This window comes from Mirounga angustirostris, unplaced genomic scaffold (assembly GCF_029215605.1).
Source record: "Mirounga angustirostris isolate CCGP_5_RB_7025 unplaced genomic scaffold, mMirAng1.0.hap1 SCAF_11, whole genome shotgun sequence".
NCBI classification, from domain to species: Eukaryota; Metazoa; Chordata; class Mammalia; order Carnivora; family Phocidae; genus Mirounga; species Mirounga angustirostris.
The window spans coordinates 56,700,237-56,723,301 of NW_026991719.1; the positions used below are offsets into that span (position 1 = coordinate 56,700,237).

The following is a 23,065-nucleotide window of genomic DNA, read 5'->3' on the forward strand; positions in this document are numbered from 1 at the left end:
CAGATAAGCACATGGAAAGCTGTTAAGCATCATTAGATATTTGGGAAATGCAAATTAAAATTATGATGAGATACCACACTACACATCCATTAGAATGGCTTGGCCATCTTCAGTACAAACTAAATTAAGAGCCTGCCTTATGTGAACGTCTTCCTTGATAATTTACACTAAGACTTCTCACTTGAACACAGACAAGATTTTGGAAGACTCTCCTGGTGTCAGGGCATGATATCTAAGGGAAGGTCACATATCCATATGCACAAATGGCTGTTCTTCATCATTCTTGCCTCAGATACCTTTGCTTTCTGTCACAAAACTCCTTGTTCCTTGAGCTTTAGCTCTTCCATGTTTGGCCTCCGTTTCTCTTATCTCTTTAAATCGCACTTCCATCATTGTGACACCAGTGACACTTTCCAGAGGGAAACACTCAAACAGGCTGCGTTTGGCGGACTTGTCCTCAAAGGACATTTATGGTCTCCTGAGGTGCCACACCTGCAGTTCAAAATAGATTCCACAAGGGGGATAGTGTTTATGGAAGTATAGCCCTTGGTTAGATTACCATTAGGACTTGTGAATAACGGAAAGAGATCAGATATAAGGCACACAATCCATCTATGATTTTTAAATAGCATCACATTTAAACAGCACAAATGCTGCCTAAACACTAATCATTTAAGTTTACCTATTACTGAAAAGAGAAAACATTTCTTTATCTTTCAGTCAGTCTATAGATATTTGCTAAACACCTACTGCGTGCAAGGCACGGTCCTAAATACTGAGGATACAAACTAAATTTATTTGACGCAAGATATAAAAGAAATGATACACTTGCGCTACCTTTAATTAATAATGATTCTTGCTGAGTTTTCTTCTGAAGCTTACCTGGCAAATTACTCTCATCTTCTATGAGGGTCAGAGGTAGCAGGACATTTATCCATGGAAAAGCTTCCTGTCAAATTCCTCCCACCCCTATTTCTTACTTAATTAGCATATGCTTCTAACAACCACCTCATCCAGCTCTTGCAAAGAGAATTCAGCCCTATCACTAAGGTTTCTTCTACTCCATAACATGACTTTTTTTTAAAAGGCCCACTCCATCTTTTTCGTTATTTTTTTTTTCCTGTTATTTTCATCTATGTCCAAAATGCAAGAGGCAAACCCACTGCTAAGTAACTCTTGAGTTTCTTTCCCTTCTCTGGAAATTATATCTACCATGGTGTGGTTACCTGGCCAAAGAAGTCATTCCCTTAACTGGGTCTTTTTTTCTTTCACAGTATGTGTACTTAGCCCCTCTTTCTCATGAATGCAGATTTGATTTTATTTTTTTAAGACTTTATTTATTTGACAGAGAGAGAGAGACAGCAAGAGAGGGAACACAAGCAGGGGGAGTGGGAGAGGGAGAAGCAGGCTTCCCATGGAGCAGGGAGCCCAATGTGGGGCTCGATCCCTGGACCCTGGGATTATGACCTGAGCAGAAGGCAGACGCTTAATGACTGAGCCACCCAGGCACCCTATGAATGCAGATTTTAAAATGGAATTTAATTCCCACTGCTTGTGAGTTGTGTCATGTTTATATTTCAAAGCCTACTGTGGCCCTTTGCTAACAGAGATAATATTCCCCCTTCTGGGTTTTGAATGTGACAAAACTGAACATAGTAAAGCACTTTCTTTTTTCTTTTCTTTTTTTTTTTTTTTTGAGCAGTCCGACTTGGTAGCCATCATTTTTATTCTTTTTTTTTCTTTTTTTTATTGTTATGTTAATCCCCATACATTACATCATTAGTTTTAAATGTAGTGTTCCATGATTCATTGTTTGTGCATAACACCCAGTGCTCCATGCAGAACGTGCCCTCCTCAATACCCATCACCAGGCTAACCCATCCTCCCACCCCCCTCCCCTCTACAACCCTCAGTTTGTTTTTCAGAGTCCATCATCTGTCATAGTTCGTCTACCCCTCCAATTTCCCCCCCTTCATTCTTCCCCTCCTGCTATCTTCTTCTTCTTCTTTTTTTTTTCTTAACATATATTGCATTATTTGTTTCAGAGGTACAGATCTGAGATTCAACAGTCTTGCACAATTCACAGCGCTTACCAGAGCACATACCCTCCCCAGTGTCTATCACCCAGTCACCCCCTCCCTCCCACCCCACCCCCCACTCCAGCAACCCTCAGTTTGTTTCCTGAGATTAAGAATTCCTCATATCAGTGAGATCATATGATACATGTCTTTCTCTGTTTGATTTATTTCGCTCAGCATAATACCCTCCAGTTCCATCCACGTCGTTGCAAATGGCAAGATCTCATTCCTTTTGATGGTTGCATAATATTCCATTGTATATATATACCACATCTTCTTTATCCATTCATCTGTCGATGGACATCTTGGCTCTTTCCACAGTTTGGCTATTGTGGACATTGCTGCTATAAACATCGGGGTGCGTGTACCCTTTTGGATCCCTACTTTTGTATCTTTGGGGTAAATACCCAGTAGTGCAATTGCTGGATCATATGGTAGCTCTATTTTCAACTTTTTGAGGAAGCTCCATACTGTTTTCCAGAGTGGCTGCACCAGCTTGCATTCCCACCAACAGTGTGGGAAGGTTCCCCTTTCTCCGCATCCCCGCCAACATCTGTCGTTTCCTGACTTGTTAATTTTAGCCATTCTGACTGGTGTGAGGTGGTATCTCATTGAGGTTTTGATTTGGATTTCCCTGATGCCAAGCGATATTGAGCTCTTTTTCATGTGTCTGTTGGCCAAAAGCACTTTCTAAATATGTGTTTTCTTCGCAGCATCAAACAGCCTGTATACTACAGGCAGCCCCTCTCCGCTGGTATGTACTGACTTAGCAGTTCCACAAAGAAAGGAGGGTCAAGCTTTTAGAAAGGAATTCCTGAGGTCCGGGAATGGGGATGTCAGCCACTGGTTCAAGGTGCTGTTCTCGCCAAGCCACTTGCCAAGCAGAGTTGTCGTTCAACCCCAGCTGAGGGCCTGCTCTGAGAATGTCGTGGTTATGTTGTTTCCTCAGTTAAGATCTCAGCCATTGAAGGGACCCAGGTCCAAGGACTCAGACAGAGGTCGGCCCAGACTACAGCAGAGCTGGACGGGGTTGCGAGGGGAAAGGGAGAGATGGGTCTCACACCAGCCTTGACCTGCTCCTTCAGTATAGAGCAGAGATGGGAGTTAGAATTATATTAAACTTGAAGGAAACTGAACCTTTGTGTCCCCGCAGGAATGATTCCTGTTTTTCTTATACCCTACTTTCTGGTGTTCACTAAATTCTGGATCTTGTCTGTGCTTGCCTTAGCCTGGCTCGCCTATGATTGGAATACCCACAATCAAGGTAAGAGACAGAGGAAGAGTGGTTGGTGGTCCCTGTCTGTGCCAAGGATGGAACCACAGGGAGAGAGAAATTGAGGGAGAGAGTGGGAGAAGCAGAGAGAGAAGGGGTGGGAAGAGGAAAGAAGGGGAAAAGGAAAGGAAAAGAAGTTGGAAGGGAAAGGGAAAGAAGCAAATAGGGTTAGAGGGAAGGAGAAGGAGAGAGGAGAGCATAGCTCAGCCAGGAGCAGAGATCTCTCCCAGGTTTCCCAGGAAGGATTAAGAGGTTTGGGGGCAGGTGCTCCCAACCTTGGGATGTTTTCCTATCACTTTCCTGGCTGGCTACAGGGGATCAGGGTCCTCCTATATCTTCTTGGGGGTTGGATTCAGAGGCAGTACCTACAGCTCTGTGCTCTAGAAATATGGAAGTGTGAAAAGGGGACCTCTTCTGTGGACCTGAGGAATGTAAGAAGAACCCTCCACCTCTGGGAGAGGTTTGAGGGATTGGCAGTGTCTTACCTGCTCTTTCCTTCCCTCCTGTACCCACAGGTGGTAGGCGTTCAGCTTGGGTACGAAATTGGACCCTCTGGAAGTATTTTCAAAATTATTTCCCAATAAAGGTAACTACCTTTCCTTTTGGTGCCCTTGGTTCTTGTGGCCCAGACTCTCTCTCCCCTCTCAGCTCCATGTATTCAAAGGCTTTAGTGACCAACAGTGAAAGTCAAGGCCCAAAAGCATAATGCAGAGTAGGCATCCAAGATGGATGGGCAGGTGGGGAGATGGATGGATAGAAGCCTTTCTTCACAGTGGCAAACCCAGGTCAGCCTCTCTGAGCATCATAACCCCTGGCAATCCTACGACAATGATGACATCCCAAGGAACAGGGATTTGTTCTTCGTATCTACTGCTCTGACTTAATCTCCCTTTAACAGCTGGTGAAGACTCATGACCTCTCTCCCAAACACAACTATATCATTGCCAGTCACCCCCATGGCATTGTCTCTTATGGTGTGTTCATCAACTTTGCTACTGAGGCCACTAGCTTTGCTCGGATTTTCCCAGCCATCACTCCTTCCGTAGGGACCTTGGAATGGATCTTCTGGCTCCCAATTGTGCGAGACTATGTGATGTCAATGGGTGAGTATAAGAAATCATTCCATTCTTTGACCTACCTCAGAGCTCCAACCCGAATAAGCCCTGACAGTCCACATCTCACATCCTGCTGGGAGAAGACTTAGTAGAAAATTAGTCCAGAACACATTGGGCCAGTAACAAGAGTATGCGGCCACGCATCAGGTTCTGTCTAAGATCTGGGAGGTAGGAGTTTAGTTAGTCAGTAGGAAAAGTTACAGGCATTTATAAGAGTTGCCAGGAATCTTTTCAGAAGAAGGAGCAGAAAGCTGGAGTTCAGGATCAAAGCCAAAGTGGAAAGGCAGAAGTTTGGCGGTGGCTAGTGGCTAGTCCTGATCACCCCCGAGATATTGAACTCTGGACAGTTTCCAGAGCTGTAAGACTGGGGAGAGTAGATACTATTGATCTAAGAGACAGCAAGCAGAGGAACTCAATGTAGGCCCAACTACAGTATCACAGACCGCCCCCCCGCCCCCCGCAAGGCAAGCAGTTGACCCTAGGGACCAACCTCATGCTAGGGCTGACCCAGGATGTGGAGGTCAAAGACAGAAGAGTGGAAACAATGATAGTTAGGAAACAGAACTGTCTCCAGCATGAAGAGCACAGAGAAACCCCTTTCCCCAATCTCAGGCACCAAGTTTGTTATGCCACTTGACTTTTTGGTTTCACAGGTGTGTGCCCAGTGAGTGGCTTGGCCTTGAAGTATTTGCTGACCCAGAAAAGCACAGGAAATGCTGTGGTTATTGTGGTGGGTGGAGCTGCTGAAGCCCTCTTGTGCCGACCAGGAGCCTCTACCATCTACCTTAAAGAACGTAAAGGTTTCGTGAAGTTGGCACTGAAGACAGGGTGGGTCCTGGTGCCCTATTGTCAGGGTGCCATAGGTACTTTGTAGCACCTCTCCAGAATGGGTCCCTCTTTTGGAAGCCTGTTAGAGGGGGCTCCCTCTTCACTCTGATTGCTGTCCTCTGCTCCTTCACACTGTGTCTTAACTGCGTATAGGGCTCTAGATACATTTGTAGGCACTTCTTTTACTTGAAGTTGGAGAAAGAACAGTAGGAAAAGACCTTTACCTTCTGCCCATTAGCCTAGTTAGCTGGGGGTCTGGGGAAGTGGAGCTTTATTCTAATCAACCCACTAACTAAGAGGCCCAGAAGACCTACCCAGGGCAAGGAAGGCACTGGGCTTGGGGCTGTGCGGATTGCAAAAATAAAGAAGACATGGTTATTGCCCCCAAAGAGCATATAATCTGGTTTGAAAAATAGAATGCATTCATTCAGCAGTTACTGAACACCACTGTGTGTCAGGCATAGTACTAGGCATTAAGGATGTAAAAATAAATAAGACCTGGTCCTTGCCTTTAAGAAACTGACAGTCCCATGGGAACAACAGATATATGCACATGTAATTACAAAATATATCCAGAAGCCAACCACTTATCATCTCAACTATAACCCCCCATGGTTTAAACTAGCATCACCTCTCCCCTGGATTATTACAGTCTCCTAACTGCTCTGCTTCTTTCTCTGCCTCCCCCACATCCAAGAATCTATTCTCAACTGCAGCTAGGATGATTCCATTAAACGTGAGATTATGTCACTACTCCAAATGCTCCAACGGCTCCCATTTCACTCTGAGCAAAAGCCAAAGTCTTTACGAGGGCCTGCAAAACCCTAAATAATCTGGTCCTTAGCTACCTCTCATCACTCACTGCTCTCCCCCTTGCTCACTCTATTACAGCTACAGTAGACTTCTTGCTGTCCCTCAAACAAGCCATGTGCTCCTGCCTTAGGGTCTTTGCTCTAGCTGTCCCCTCTTCCTGGAATGTTATTCCTCCAAATAACTGCTTGGCTCATTCCTTTACTTCCTCCAGGTACTTGCTCAAATGTTTCTTCTCAGTAAGGTCTATCTTGATCATCTTGCTCTATTTTTTTCCTGTTGCATTTATCATCTTATATATCACTGATTTTATTTATTTATGTATCTGGTTTTTTGTTTATTTGTTATTATTGTTTACTATCTGTCTTCCCTCAAGAAAAACTGCGAGAGATTTTTTTAAAATCCATTTTGTTCACTGATGTGTCCCTAGGGCTTAAACCAGTGCTGACACATAGAAAGAGCTCAATAAATATTTGTTGAATGAATGATGTGCTATAATAGAGATATATACAAAGTCCTATGGGAACAACAACTGATGGAAAAACTTTCACTCTCCAAGTAGTTTCATAAGTGAGTGACATCTGAATTATGAGCAAAAATATTAGTAGGAGTTGCCAGTCAGACCAAAAGGGAGAAAGAACTCAGGGGACCTACAACATATCAAGCACTATGCGAGGACCTAGAGATCCAAAGATGAATGACAAATTTCCCACCTTCAATCAGCTTGACAGACAACTAGGGAGTCAGACAGGTAAGGAGATAACTGTAATAACTGGGTTAGAATAGTGTTAGTGTGGGGTACCTAATTCATATTGTGGGGGAGGGAATTGGAGGTAGTCAAAAAAAGTTTCTTCAAGAGATTGAAATTGGAGCTGAGCACTGAAGGGCAAAATAGAATTAGCCATGTGAAGACAGAAGGAAGGCATTTCTGGCAGAGGGAGCAGAATGTACGAAGAAGCATAGACAAGAAACAACTTGGCACACTCAGTATGGCTAAGCAGATTGCAAGAAACGGGTGGGGAGAGGGGAAGCTAGCACAAAAGCTAGAGCACAAAAGCCACGGTAAGCAACATGATACAAAGTGAGGATCTCTGGAAGAGTTTTAAAGAGAGGAATGACATGTCCAGATACGCAGTTTAGGAAGATCACTCTGGATGCTGGGTGCAATGAAAACAGTTAGATTGCCTAAGATTAGTTTCTTCCTATCAGAGGACAAGGTGCAGGAGCTCCCCCCAAAGGGTTCAGTTGGAAGGGTGGAGCCTGGCAAGAAAGCTGAAGATGTTTGGGTGCTTGGGTTCTTGTCCTATAATGGGAAGATTGGAAAAGTTTCATATCTTGGAGAGGATTTTGCTGGGCCTGGGAGAGCTAATACTTCTGCTCCTTTCTTTGCAGAGCATACCTTGTCCCTTCCTATTCCTTTGGAGAGAATGAGGTTCACAATCAAGAGACATTCCCTGAGGGCACATGGATAAGGTTCTTCCAAAAAACCTTCCAGGCCACATTCAAAAAAATCCTGGGACTAAATTTTTGTATCTTCCATGGCCGAGGCCTCACTCGAGAATCCTGGGGCTTCCTTCCTTTCAATCGGCCCATTACCACTGTTGGTAAGCTTTCCAATACCTCTGGACCACCCTCGTTGTTGATTCCCTGCCCCCAACCCAGGTCATCAGTCAAGTCCAGGAGGCTCAGCAAACAGCTGGGATGGGCAATGGGAATTCCAGAGGAATATGGCTGAGGGCAAGGTGGGCAGGACAACTAAACAGGTAAGAGTTGCGGCCATTTAATAGCTGCCATGAGAACATCTTTATTCGCAAGCATTCCTTCATAACTCTTGTGAGCTTGTTCTCATTCTCTTCAGCATGCATAAGATTAGGTATTTGGAGAATATGGGATGGGATGGAGCTAGAGCAGAGGGAAAGAACAAAGGAAGGGGAGGGGACACAGATACTGAGTTTCAGTATGTGGCTCCTTCTGAGGGATGGGTAATTTGAGTTGGGGAGGGGAGGTTCTCATACTTGTCTCTTCTCCTTCCCCATAGTCGGGGAGCCCCTGCCAATCCCCAAGATTAAGAGGCCAGACAAGATGACGGTGGACAAGTACCATGCACTCTACATTGATGCCTTGCGCAAGCTGTTTGACCAGCACAAAGTTCAGTATGGCCTTCCTGAGAGCCAGGAGCTGACAATCATATAACAGGAACTAGGTCTCCCCCATTACTAAACTCCTAGAGCATTGAGGGATCCAGGTAGAGCCAGGCAGAAGGGAGAATCTGGGGAGAGAGGAGGATCTCAGGCATGAGAGAGGCCAACCAAGCCAGAAAGTACTTAATGAATCTGGCTTGGCGGAAGGAACCAAGGGGCAGAGGAAGAGTAGGGAACAACCCACTTTAGAAAACAGAGTCTTGTGAATCCACAGACCTTGTGTGCCCCCTGACTCCAGCCGGCTCTCTGATCAAAGCAATGAGGAGCCAAAGAACACCACTGCTCCTTCCTCCCAAGGCTTAGTGACACCATCACGATGTAGCTTTAGGCTTAGAAGCCTTGTTGAGAACAGGAATGGTTTGTTTCCTCCTCCTCCTTACAATTTGGGAAATACAACAAGGTAAACCAGGGACCTGTAGTTCCTGATCCAAGCAGAAAGGATTCCCTCACTTGTGACCCAGTTCTACATGGGCAAAAACTTTTGCGTGCAGTTATGCTGTCTCTTCCATAAAAGTAAAGGTCTACTCCTGAAACCAAGATCACACTGTGAACTAACTAGAAATTAAGTTAAAATTTGAAAAAAAAAAAGAATAAAGTTCTCGATATGTAAAACAGGCTATGACTAGTTTCTAATTACTGTGGTTCACTACTGGGCTTCCCCCTCCAACCCGGCCAGGAAGCTGGTCTGTGGAGAGCCATTTTCCTTTTCTGCTTCCATCCTTTATACGTCCTCTGACAGAAAAGGTGAGGGAGAGGAACCAGAACTATGCTACACAGTGTAGGAGACAGGAGAAAAACTGAGAATTGGCATAGATATCCACTGAGTCACCCATCTCTCCTAACCCCACATAACCATCATGGGTCAGAAAGAAGGGAGCCACAAGACCATGCACAGACTGAGTCTACTTTATGTCAAGTACCTACTGTGTAACAGGGATTATGCCACCATTTTCACAATCTTTGTCTCTTAATGCCAGCCCCAACCCTGTGACATTGTTGTCATCTCCATTTCACAGTAGCTAAAACTCAAAGAAGTAACTTGCCCATAGTCACACAGCTTTGGATAGAAGCAGCATTCAACCCCAGGTCTTGCTAATTCTAATCCAAAGGTCTTCCTAATACATCAACCACCACACCTCCCATTCCTCATTTCCTAGAGACCTATTAATTGGCTTCATTTTCCTAAATAAGGACCCATGGTACCCCACTGAAGTTAGTGCATAAGTGTGGGCCAAGTGACATGGATTCTACTCAGAGTGGATCCAGGTTAGACCTCAGGGAAAATAATTTATTCATTAAAAAACCAATAAATTGGAACTGGGAATCCAGAAACAAACCCATACATGAATGGCCAATTGATTTTTGCCAAGGTGCCAAGGCAATTCAATAGGGGGAAAGAATAGTTTTTCCAATATATGAATAGTCTTTTCAATATATGATGCAGGGACAACTGGATAGTCACATGGAAAAGAATGAAGTTGGAACTCTACCTCAAACCATATACAAAATTTAACTTGAAATGGACCAAAGACCTAAAGTGAGAGCTACAACTATAAAACTATTAGAAGAATACAGAAGAGTAAAGTTTGCTGGTCTTGGATTTGGCAATGGATACTTAGATAAGACACCAAAAGCACAAACAACAAATGAAGAAATAGATAAGTTGGACTTCATTAAAATTAAACACTTCTGTGCTTCAAAGAAAACTATCAAGAAAGTGAAAACCCACAGAATAGGAGAAATTTGCAAATCATGTGTCTAATAAGAGTCTAGCATGCAGAATATATAAAGAACTCTTACAACTCAATGACAAAAAGGCAGCACAATTAAAAGTGAGCAAAGGGGGGTGCTTGGATGACTCGGTCACCCAACGTTGGTTAAGTGTGCAACTCTAGGTTTCTGCTCAGGTTGTGCTCTCATGGGTCAGGAGATCAAGCTCCAGGCGGGCTCCGTGCTTGTGCTCAGCGGGGAGTCTGCTTGGAGATTCTCTCCCTCTGCCCCTCCCCCCAACACACAGGCAGATGCACGCTCTCTCTCCCTAGCGTCTCTCTCTCTAAAAATAAATAAATCTTTTTAAAAATGAGCAAAGAATTTGAATAGCCATCCCTCCAAATAAGATATGCAAATGAAAAAGTGCTCAAATTATTAATCATTAGGGAAATGCAAATCAAAACCACAATGAGATACCATTTCACACTCACTAGGATGACTGTAATAAAAAAGACAGACAATAACAAGTATTATTGAGGGATATGGAGAAATTAGAACCCTCAGGCATTCCTGTTAGGAATGTAAAATGGTGCAGCCCCTTTGGAATATAACTTGGCAGTTCCTCAAAAGGTTAAACATGGAATTATCATATGACCCAGCAGTCCCACTCTTACATATATACCTCCCAAAATTGAAAATACATCACCACACAAAAATTTGTACGTGGATGATCATAGCACAATTATTTATAATAACAAAAAAAATGAAAACAACCCAAAAGCCCATCAATTGATGGATGGGTAAACAAAATGTGGTATACCTATGTGATGGAATATTATGCAACCATAGAAGGAATGAAATACTGATACATACCGCAACATGGATGCCAGAAACACAGGTTGTTTATTACATAATTCCATTTCTATGAAATGTCCAGAATATGCAAATATAAAGAGACAGAAAGACATAAAGTAGATTAGTGGTTATCAGGGACTGGGGGAGAATGGAAATTGGAGTGACTGCTAATGGGTATGGAGTTTCTTTTGGGGATGATGAAAATTTTGTGCAATTAGATAATGATGATGGTTGTGCAACCTTGTGAGTAACTAAAACCCACCATATTGTACACTTTAAACTGGCAAATTTTATTTTTAAAAATTTTTTTAAAGATTTTATTTATTTATATTGACAGAGAGAGAGCACAAGCAGGGGGAATGCCACAGAGGGAGAGGGAGAAGCAGGCTCTCCGCTGAGCAGGGAGCCTAATGTAGGGCTCGATCCCAGGATCATGACCTGAGCCGAAGGCAGATGCTTAACTGACTGAGCCACCCAGGTGCCCCATGATTGGCAAATTTTATAGTATATAACTATACCTGGAAAAAGTAATGTTTAAGAAAAATCAGCCTTTTAATTTAAGGAAAAATGTGTGGGTTGTATTAAAAGTTGTATTAAAGTTTAAAAATACACAATAAATTTTTTAAAATACTTTTTATTTTGAAATGATTGTAGATTCACAGGAAGTTGGACCCATTGGACCCTTTACCCAGCTTCCCACGATGGTGACTCTTACATAATTGAGTACAATATCAAAACAGGAAATTGACACTGGTACAATACTGTTAATTAGACCATAGGCTTACTCAGTTTTCACCATTTTTATGCACACTCATTTGTGTGTGTGTGTATGTGTGTGTATACATACAATTTGATCTCATATATACAGATTTGTATGACCCCTATTACCCTTATGACATAGAACTCTTTCATCACCATAGAGTAACTACCTACAACCCCACCTGTATAATCACACACCTCTGCCTTCATCCCTGTGCCCTGGCAATCACTGATCTATTTTCCATCTCTATAGCTTTATCATTTCAAGGATATTATATAAATGGAATCATACAGTATGTAATCTTTTGAGACTGGTTTTTTCCATTAAGTGCAATGCCCTTAAGATCCATCCAAGTCGTCAGGTATCAATAGTTCATTCCTTTTTGTTGCAGAGCAGGAGTCCGTGGTCTGGATGCACCAGAGTTAGTTTAACCATTTACCCATTGAAGGACATCTGTATTGTTTCCAGTTTTGGACTATTACAAGTAAAGCTGCTGTTAACATCCATGTACAAGTTTTTGTAGAAATGGAAGTTTTGATTTCTCTGGGATAAATGCCTAGGAGTACAATTGCCGGGATATATGGTAATTGCACATTTAGTTTTATAGGAAACTCACATTATGTTCTAGAGTGGCTGTACCACTTTATATTACCATCAGCAATATATGAGGGATTAATTTTCTCTGCATCTTAGCCAGTATTTAGTATCATCACTGTTTTTCTTTTTTAATTTTAGCCATTCTGATAAATGTGTAGTGATATTTCATTGTAATTTTAATTTGCATTTTTGTTTTAGATCAGTCTCTCAGCTAGAAATGCCTGGAGGCACTCACCTGGGCCCAGACTACTTGGGGCAAGCCCACAAAGACATTTCCTCACTGGAGTCAATGCTATGGCTGGCTCGGTTTTTGTGGTTTTTATTACGATTTCAAGACACACCTCAGCAACAACCATCAGGGAACTTTGAAAAAACAGGGCTTATTACTCAGGTTCTGGAGAGTACAGAGCATACCAGGTGCCACACAGTGAGGTCATGGGTAAAAATAGAGAGAAAGAGCATGCAGAGCTGGGTTCTGCCTTTACTGGGGTCAAAGGTAGGGTGCCTAGGGCTTCATAGCTTCATTCTTAATTGGTGAATTTAAGACATAAGAGTGGGAATTAAAGCTTGGGAAGGGAAAAGTAGGGTCACCAGTCAGTTATCTAGGTCACCAGGGCTTTCTAAAAGGGAACCTCATGGTTGGTGTCGCCTGGCTCTTTATCTCATTGTGTGGCTGGTAATGTGTTTATCTGAGATGAATGTCTTTGATATGGATGTTTTGGCAATCAAAAGCTTAATGCCAGGCATTTATGTTGCAATCCAAAAGCTAATTGTCAGGCACTTACACTGCAATTGTCCTAATGGCTAATGATGTTAAACTTATTTTCATGTGCTTATTTGCTGTCCATATATACTCTTTTTAAAAAAGATTTTAATTTATTTATTTGATAGAGACACAGCGAGAGAGGGAACACGAGCAGGGGCAAAGGGAGAGGGAGAAGCAGGCCTCCCACCGAGCAGGGAGCCCAACACGGGGCTCATCCCAGGACCCTGGGATCATGACCTGAGCCGAAGGCAGACGCTTAACGACTGAGCCACCCCCATATATCCTCTTTACTGAAATCTCTCTTCATGTCTTTTGCCCATTTTAGATCTTTACTGTTGAAAATTCTTTATATATTCTAGATACTAGTCCTTTGTTGGATGTATGGTTTGCAGATGCTTTCTCCCAGTCCGTAGCTTAGCTTTTTATCCTCTTATTTAACAGGTCTTTTACAGAGAAAATATTTTTAGTTTTGGTGAAGTTGAATTTACCAAATTTTTCTTTTATGAATTCTATCAGTTTAGTATTGCAACTGTAACACATTACATTACAGTGGCTTTTTCACTTTCTGTAATATATGAGAAAAGAAATGCCAAATCAATTTTAAAAAACAAGAGCCATAACTTAAAACTAAAATATGGTATTTTGACTTTTGACTCCATAACACAAAATAAGCTGAGCAACAATTTTGACAAAAATATTGTCTCTCAATAACACATAAAAATAGGCAGAGTGAGATATCAAAGGAAAATATTTTTCCTGAGCAGAGTGTACTTCCTGACTTAATAGCTACAGGAAGAAAACCATTTGTTGTAATATCAGAACTGGGGGAGGAGTTATCTGTAGAAGCATTAATGAAATTCCTGGCAAAGTTAAATGAAATTATTGAAAATGAAGGCTACTATTTCCAAACAAGTGTCTAATATCAATGAAACAGGACTTTTTCTAATGTTTTGCTGTCACAAATCTACAATGCCAAGAAATACAAATCAAGGCTTGGTTATAAATCAAAGGTGGTTGAGTGGTTAGATTCTCAAAGGAACTCAGCCATAAAGATTTCATTGAAATAGGAGAGCAAAGGGTCACTGTTAGAGATGCCCCAGAAATTATCCTGCTCCAAAGATTTGTCACATGTCGATACACATCTCATTGACAACAAAAACTTTCCAGAAAGATGACCTTATTTTAAAATGCACTCAAAGGTCCTCAGAGTAATAAAGAATGCCTATGTTTACTTAAGGAATATTTAGCAGAAAAATATGACAACTTCATTCTGAAATTCAAGGACTTGCATTTTTGGTTTTTTAAAAAATTGGAATATAATTCACATATATAATTCACCCTTTTAAAGTGTACAATTCAGTGGTTTTCATATATTCACAATGGACATCTTAGGCCAGCCCCTGAGGAAAAATAAACCCCCAGAAGACACATTTATGATGCAACATTTCTATTTTGTGTTTTGTTTTATAGAGTTAGAGTTTTTTAAAAGCATATATTTCGATTTTCTTTTTTATTTATTTTCATTACCAATTTTGGTATTTTTACAGTGTGAGATGAATTTTCAGGAACAAATTACAATGTATTATATTGCACCAATAGGATATGAGTTTACCTTATGACATCTTAATGCCTGAACTTGGTCCAGGAATCAATAGGCTACAAGTTATTTGCAAACAATATGATGGCTTACTCTAAAAACTCAAGAGAATAGGGGCACCTGGGTGGCTCAGTCGTTAAGCATCTGCCTTCAGCTCAGGTCATGATCCCAGGTATCGAGCCCCACGTTGGGCTCCCTGCTCAGAGGGAGGCCTGCTTCTCCCTCTCCCACTCTCCCTGCTTGTGTTCTTGCTCTCGCTATCTCTCTCTCTGTCAAATAAATAAATAAAATCTTTAAAAAAATTTAAAAATTTAAAAAAACTCAAGAGGATAAACTGAGAAATTGTTAGAATTGATAAGAGAGTTCAGTCAAATGGCTAAATACAAAATAATATATGCCAAATCAATTTTTCCTGTATACTAATAAAAACCAATTCAAAACTATAATAGGAAAAAGAGTACAAAAACAGATATGTAAAGGAATGGGTAAATAAATGGAGATATAAACCTTGTTCCTGGATGAGAAAACTCAATATTGTGAAGATATTAATTATTTTTTCCAAAAAGAATTATTATTTCAAAATTAAGTTTAATGTTTAATGCACTTCCAATTAAAATCCTAATAGTTTTGTTTGGCACTTAAGAAAGCTATTCTAAAATTCATCCAAAAGAATAAGCAGTCAAAAACTAACCAGGCAGGGGCAACTGGATGGCTCAGTCAGTTAAGCATCCAACTCTTGATCTCAGCTCAGGTCTTGATCTCAGGGTCGTGAGGTCAAGCCCTACGTTGGGTTCCATGCGCATTGTGGAGCCTACTTAAAAAAAATAAATAACCAGACAATTTTTGAAAACTAAGAATTAGCATAACTAGATGTTAAAACACATTATAAATATTCACATTAAAAGAGAATAGTACCAGTGTTAGCTAGGAGGCAGCAGTAAGTTACTCAAATAAGAGGGCTGAAAGAGTTTTCCTTAGTCCTGGTGCTTTCTAGGATAAAGCAAGACCCCAACCCAATGGCACAACACTATTGTCTGAGTGTGCAGCAAAGTCAAGTTCCCTCAGAATTTGTTGAGCTGAAGAATTGAATGGGGTCTCTGCACAGGCATCCTTAAACGGGCTTCCCTCAAGTGCCACAGACCCAAGCTCACTACTGACAAGTGGCTGCATAATAAGAGAGCATCAGGAGGGACAATGGAGAGAGGTTGGAGGGAAATAGATGAAGGAGAATGTTCCTTGTTAGGGGGAGGGCAAGGACCTTCAGACTCACTGCTGCCCCCAGGTCCAAGACTACCATAGGGAACCCACCTTTCTTGGGCCTCCACTACAGAAACCACCACAGTCTCAAGGCATAATGTCTGAGGAAAAACTAAAACGTTTTTTGAGCCTAATCTCTGGCTCTCAGGACCTGGTGGAGCTTTATCTCAATAACCAGTTTTCCTCTCTTCCCCAGTAACTGGAAGAAAACTCAGCTTAGGGATGGCCTAGGACAAGGAATGGGTGAGTCAGAAAACAGAGCAGTTACGCTAATAGCTGGAGGGGGACTCCACCCCCTTGACAAACCCAACTGCCTGGAGGTAAGCCAAGTGACACAACCCAAAAACATCTGTGCAAACAAGTCCTCCCTGAAGACTAGCAGAGTCTGGGAGATGCCTCACTTTTTATCCCGAGGATCTCTCATACCATATGACATATATAGGTCATTATAGTACATGTTGTTCCTGGAGGATTAGCAGTTCAGCAAGTGTGTTGGCCTAAATTGTTATTTGTCCCATATCGCTAGTGCTTTCAAGCTATCATAACATCATTTTTCAATATTTTAACAAATGCTTATGGAGTTCCTACTAAGTGACAGGCACTGTTCTAGATGCTGGTATTGTAGTGAATAAAACAAAGACCTTGCCCTCTCAGAGCTTACATCCTAGCTGGGGGAGACAGATAAGCAAGCAAGCAAGCAACATCATCACATAATGATAACGGCCATGAAGAAAAATAAGGCCAATAAGGGACCAGTGTGTGATGGGGAGTCCTATTTCAGTGAGGCTGGTGAGGGAGGCTTTCCCTGGAGAGGTGTTATTTGAATAGAGATCTGACTACAGTGAGGCAGCCAGCCATGTTGATGTTGGAGGAAGAGTCCTAGCAGAGGGACCAGCAAAGCCAAAAGCCTGAGAGGAAATCTACTTGGCATGTTCAGGGAACAGCAAGATTTCCTGGTAACTGGATGGAGTGGAATGAACAGGGAGAGAATGGAAGATAAGGTGAGAGAAGTGGACAAGAGCTAGATCAAGTAGGACTCCAGAGACCAATGTGATGGTTTAGGATATTGTACTAAGTGGGATGAGATGTTGCTGGAAGGGTTACAATTATTTTTGTTATGAAAAATTTTAAACATATATAAATCTAGAGATAATAGTATAATGAACCTTTATAAACTATCACCGGGATTCAACAATTGCCAAGATACTGCTGTTTCTTGGCTGGCTCAGTCGGTGGAGTGTGCAGCTCTTAATCTCGGGGTCGTGAGTTTGAGCCCCACATTGGGTGGAGAGACTACTTAAATTAAATTAATTTAATTAAAGATATTGCTGCTTCCTTCCTCTATTCCAACTTTTCCTTTTTGTTTTAGCTGAAGTGTTTTAAAGTAAATTTCACCTTTACAAATGTCACATCTAAAAAAATTACCATTTTCTTATATAACAATAAAGTCATTATCACACCTAAAATATTAACTATAATTCCTTAGTACCATCTAATACTTAGTCCATAGTCAAATTTCCCTCATTGCCTTCAAAATGTTTTTTATTGTTGGTTTATGATATAAATATATTTTAAATTATTTTAAATAAATTCTTTTAATCTAAAGCAGCATTACCTCTCCCCTCCCCCATTTATTATACCACTGACTTCTTGAAGAAACTAGATCACTGTCCTATATAAGGTCCCAAATTCTGGATTTGTCTATTAGACTCCTCATGGTGTCTTTTAACTTGGTCCTTTATTTCTCCTATTTTCTCTAAACTGGAAGCTAGCCAGAGGCTTTTATAGATTCAGGTTCACCTTTGGAGAGGAGAATATTTTAAAGGTAGGTAGGTATAGGTAGGTACTGTACACTGGGGTTATCTTCCTTATAGTGCTTCTAAGATTGATCCAAAATATGTGTGCTGATAACCTAATTTTTTCATTGTAACATTCCACATCAACCTTTCATGCCGTGGTTTTAGCAGTCAGTGATGATCATTGCATGACACAATTATTTCATCAGAGGTTGTACAATGATGTTTTTCTATTTCTATCACTCCATCCACACTTACTGGCTCACATAGTGCAGTATATTGATAAATCTCCCTTCCAACTCCACTCCCTCTAACCTGTTCCTTCTCTCTACAAGTAAGCATTTCTGTTCATTTGAGGGTTTTTTCTAGAGTTCTTACAATTAGAAACATTTGTATGTTGTATGGATATATTTGTATCCCTGTCCTTTTTGATAAAAGGTTGCATTACTGTATATGCTATCTTGTATCTTTCTTTTTTCACTTAGATATATCCTGGAAATCATTCCATATCAGTGTCTCCCGATCTACATCATTGGAGGAAGATCTTCTTCATCACTGGTTTTGAACAGGAGAATGGCAAAATCTGCCTTGAAGTTTAGAGGCCTCCCTCTAAACTGCCTTGTGAAAAATAGAATTTAAAAGGGCAAATATTAGGGGCGCCTAGGTGGCTCAGTCCGTTCAGCCTCCAACTCTTGATTTCAGCTCTTGTCATGATCTTGGGGTTGTGAGATCGAACCCTTGCATGGAGCCCCACATCGAGCCCCATGCGGGGCTCTGTTCTGGGTGGGGAGCTTGCTTAAGATTCTCTCTGCCTCTCCCTCCCACAACCCCACCCACCCACTCTCTCTCTCTCTCTCAAAACTAATTAATTAATTAATTAATTTAATTAAAAGGGCAAATACCAAAGCAAGGAGATCATTAAAAGGCTGCTACAAGGGGTGCCTGGGTGGCTCAGTTGTTGGGTGTCTGCCTTCGGCTCGGGTCATCATCCCAGGGTCCTGGGATCCAGCCCTGCATCGGGCTTTCTGCTCAGCAGGAAGCCTGCTTCTCCCTCTCCCACTCCCTCTGCTTGTGTTCCCTCTCTCACTGTGTATCTCTGTCAAATAAATAAAATCTTTTAAAAAAAGCTGCTACAGGGGCGCCTGGGTGGCTCAGTCGTTAAGCGTCTGCCTTCAGCTCAGGTCATGATCCCAGGGTCCTGGGATCGAGCCCCGCATTGGGCTCCCTGCTCGGCGGGAAGCCTGCTTCTCCCTCTCCCACTTCCCCTGCTTGTGTTCCCTCTCTAGCTGTCTCTCTCTCTCTGTCAAATAAATAAAATAAAATCTTTAAAAATAAAAAAAAAATTTTTTAAAGCTGCTACAATAGTCTAGGAAGATGAGCCATTTTTGATGATGCAAATGTAGACTACTCCAGTGAGGGATGGAGGGGTCTGGGCCCCTGACAGCTTCATTGAGTAGACCTGCAAAACAGCTCAAACACCTCATGGTGTCCGAAAGAGAAAGAAATACATCTTTACCTTATTTAGGCTACATTTTACTTTGGATCCCCGTCACATGCACTGAACCTACATCCTAACTAATACAAATCATTCTAGTTCTAACAAGCTCTGATTGTTACCACTGGGAGTCAAGATAGCTGACTTCTTGTCTTGACTGTATTGGTCATGTGACGAACAAAGAAGAGGTAGGAAGGTGTTCCAGGTAGAGGGAACAGCATGTGTGAGGTTTCAGAGATTGTATAATTTGGCCTTTATCTTACAAGCAACAGAAAACACCTGAAAGTGGCAAGTACAAAATGAATTTTCAAAAGATGAAATGGGTAGTAGTATAGAAGGGAAGAAAAACCAGAGACCAGGAAACTATAATAGGAATCCACTCCAGGCCTCGCTTCTACCCAAAGGGCAGTCATTGATGAGCCAAAATAATTTATTTCCTCAAAGACTGACCATGGTTAATACTACCACTACTTCTCCGACTGTATTTCCTACTACTTTTTTTTACTTGGTGCTAACTTTGCTCCAGCCACACTGACATGCTTGCTGTTTCTTGAATAAATTTCTGGAACAAGTATGCTCCTGCCTCAGGGATTTTGTACTTGCTGTACAAACTAAGAGAAAGATCATTCATTCAACAAATATTATTGAGCACCTACTATGTGCCAGGCACTGGTAATGGTCCTTAGGATAAATCAATGAACAAATCAAAACAACATAAAAAATCCCTGCCCTTGGGGATGATTCTATTGAAATATATGTTAATTACTACAGGGCAGGTGCCATTCTAAGTATTTTACATATATCAGTTCATTTAATTGGCACAATAACTCTATGAGTTAGGTACTCCACAGATAAGAAAAATGAAGAGGTTAAGGAAACTGAGGCACAGAGAAGTTAATTGCCTGAGATTACAGTTAGTGAAGGGTGGAGCTGGGATTTGAACCCAGGCAGTCTGGCTCCAGAGGCTTTGTCCTCTATACGTTACTACAGATGTGTGTATTAACATTCACAGCACCTAACTGACAAAGGATTAGAATATGGATTTTATCAAAGAGCTCCTACAAAGCAGTAAAAGAAAAACAAGCATCAGAAAAATGAGTAAAAGACATAAGCAGGTATTTTCCAGAAGAAATATGGCCCATAAATCTATGAACTGATGCTCAACCTCTTTAATAATTGGGGAAATACAAGTTAAAACCACTACAAGGTAGCATTCAACACTAAACCAATCGCCAAAAATTCAAAAGTCAGTTAAAGTAAAATTGAATATGCACGGAACCTATGACTCAGCAGTTCTACTCCTAGGCATGTATCTTAGAAAAACTTTTATATATAAGAATGTCCTGGAAGCATGGTTTGTAATAACAAAAACAAGCTGGAAACAACCCAAATATCTATCAATAAGAGCACAGATGAATAAATCATGGTACATCCATCCATATTCATACACTGGAATACAGAAAGCAGAGTTACATGTATCAACAAAGATAAATCTCAAAATCTTAGCGTTGAGTGAAAACAATCAAGCCACAGCAGAATACCATCTTATATATGTGCATATATATAAAAATAGGCAAAACTAAACAATGTTTTATTGTTTATGGACAGATATATACATATATGATAAAACCACCAATAAAAGCAAGGGAATAATAGCAAACTCATCAGTATAGTGGTTTTTCATGGTGGGGGAGGAGATGGGAATATTAGGGAGAGGCAGGTACGGGCCTTCAAAGCTACAGATAGCATTCTATTTCTTTTTTTTTTTTTAAAGATTTTATTTATTTATTTGAGACAGAGAGAATGAGAGAGAGAGAGAGCACATGAGAGGGGGGAGGGTCAGAGGGAGAAGCAGGCTCCCTGCCGAGCAGGGAGCCCGATGCGGGACTCGATCCAGGGACTCCAGGATCATGACCTGAGCCGAAGGCAGTCGCTTAACCAACTGAGCCACCCAGGCGCCCAGCATTCTATTTCTTTAGCTGGGTGGTAAATACACATGTGTTCTCATAATTATTCTTTCAAACTCTTTTATACCTATGATGTATTTCACAATAATACAAAGAAAAAAAACCCTATCCAATCTGAAAAGTATTATATACTCTTTTTAGGACAAGAAGGCTGGGGAGGAGCCGGCAGCCCAGGCCTATTTCTGCTGGCCCACCCTTTGTTTCATGTCAGACTTCTTGATGTTGACTAGACTGCTAGGCACCCCACCCTTGGTGTGTGCCCTTCATACCAGTTCTTCCCCAGTGGTCACAAATTACCAGCCTTTGGGCCAAATCTGTTTGCAGTTGTGTTTTGTTTAGACAGTACAGTTATTGTTGTTTTTAAAATTTGAAATGGTGGGGCGCCTGGGTGGCTCAGTCATTAAGCGTCTGCCTTCAGCTCAGGTCATGATCCCAGGGTCCTGGGATCGAGCCCCACATCGGGCTCCCTGCTCGGCGGGAAGCCTGCTTCTCCCTCTCCCACTCCCCCTGCTTGTGTCCCCTCTCTCGCTGTGTATCTCTCTATCAAATAAATTTAAAAAATCTTTTTAAAAAATAAATAAATAAAAAATAAAATTTGAAATGGTTCAGAAAACGAAAACACACACACATACACATACCTATGTACATACACTCAAATATAGAGAGATAATATAAACAAGAAAAGTACTGGCAATTGTTGAGTTGAAGAGGTAGATGATAAACAAGTGTGTATTATTCTATTCTTTCAATTTTCTTGTACGTTTGAAATTTTTTACAAAAAAAGTTGGAAAAACCAACTTTGAGAGGCTTTAGAAGGAGACTGCCCTTTCTAGTTCACCCCAATCCCCACCATTCCCTATTGTAACTCTCAGCCTGTCCCCTCATTTCTAGTATCTCTGTTCCCTAGAGACATTTGAGTTTGTAATATGTGGCTCAGCTTGTTGATCTTGGCCCCTCCTAGATCTCCCTGTTGCCTAAATGTAAACAGGTCATGGTGTTGGGACAACAAACATTTCTCTCATTCCTGTAAGCTGAATAAACCATACATGAAGTTTTGGTTTTTTTATAACAGATTAAGGACAATGCAAGCTGATGTAATTCACCACTACCCTGCAGTGGAGAGGGAAGCCCTCCAGCAGCTACAGTAACTTTAGCAATTGTACTTTACCTTGTAAGATATAGGTGGGGTCTTGAAAAAGTCAAGCCACACCAGCTAGCTTCTCCCAGAAGATAAGATGAAGCATTTTATGATTCTTTATGACTCCTGTAGTCTCTCTGGCACCAAAGGTGAAAAGGATGGGAAAGTAAGATCTTTCAGCAACATCAAGGGGCCAGTGGGGGTAAACTACTGTATCGGTATATAATCTCTGAGATAAATTGCTCTCCTGTTACCTGTGCCTGGACTTGTGAGTTAGAAAAAAATCCCTTGAGGGTGGGTGCGTAGGCACCAGAAAGTTTGTAGTCCATAAACCATTCGTCTTCAGACTGACGGATTTAGTTGCTCAGAGTTCAATGACATTAGAGAAACTGAAGCAGCTTCCCAGTTAGCATTTGTCTTCCCATATTCTGTGATGACAGTTTCTTTCTTTGCAAACTCTCGTTTTCACTCCCGCAGCTAACACACTGCACTAAACAAATCCTTGATCCCTGCCACCCCCTGCCTGGCTATTTCTGCACACACCATACAACATGAATTCATCCAATTGTTTAAGAATGCAAAACAGGATTAGAAGGAATAGGCAGATAGCCAGAGGCAGACAGTGTCACTTGATGGATAAGCTGAGGTTGGCCAATGACACTGCACGACAAGATGGACTGGCTTGCCAAAGCAGGTGGGGAAATGACAATACCCCTGTCTGATTGTTCTAATCACCTGGACAGAGAGATCAAGATGACTTATTCTTCTGATACCCACTCACCTTTGACCTAAGACCAGAACTGAATGGTTTCCACTGGCCCT

The 23,065-nt window shown here is 41.5% G+C and overlaps 1 protein-coding gene across 1 annotated transcript in view; it reads left to right on the top strand.

Annotated features, from left to right (window-relative positions):
- Window positions 1–8,768, top strand: part of DGAT2L6 (diacylglycerol O-acyltransferase 2 like 6) — a 29,163-nt gene extending 20,395 nt beyond the window's left edge. The window contains exons 2-7 of the mRNA XM_064574204.1: window positions 3,232–3,342; window positions 3,867–3,937; window positions 4,250–4,454; window positions 5,120–5,294; window positions 7,497–7,708; window positions 8,143–8,768. Coding sequence (XP_064430274.1) covers window positions 3,232–3,342; window positions 3,867–3,937; window positions 4,250–4,454; window positions 5,120–5,294; window positions 7,497–7,708; window positions 8,143–8,297 — 929 coding nt within the window. The 3' untranslated portion in view covers window positions 8,298–8,768. The remainder of the gene's footprint in view (window positions 1–3,231; window positions 3,343–3,866; window positions 3,938–4,249; window positions 4,455–5,119; window positions 5,295–7,496; window positions 7,709–8,142) is intronic.
- The last annotated feature ends 14,297 nt before the right edge of the window (window positions 8,769–23,065 follow it).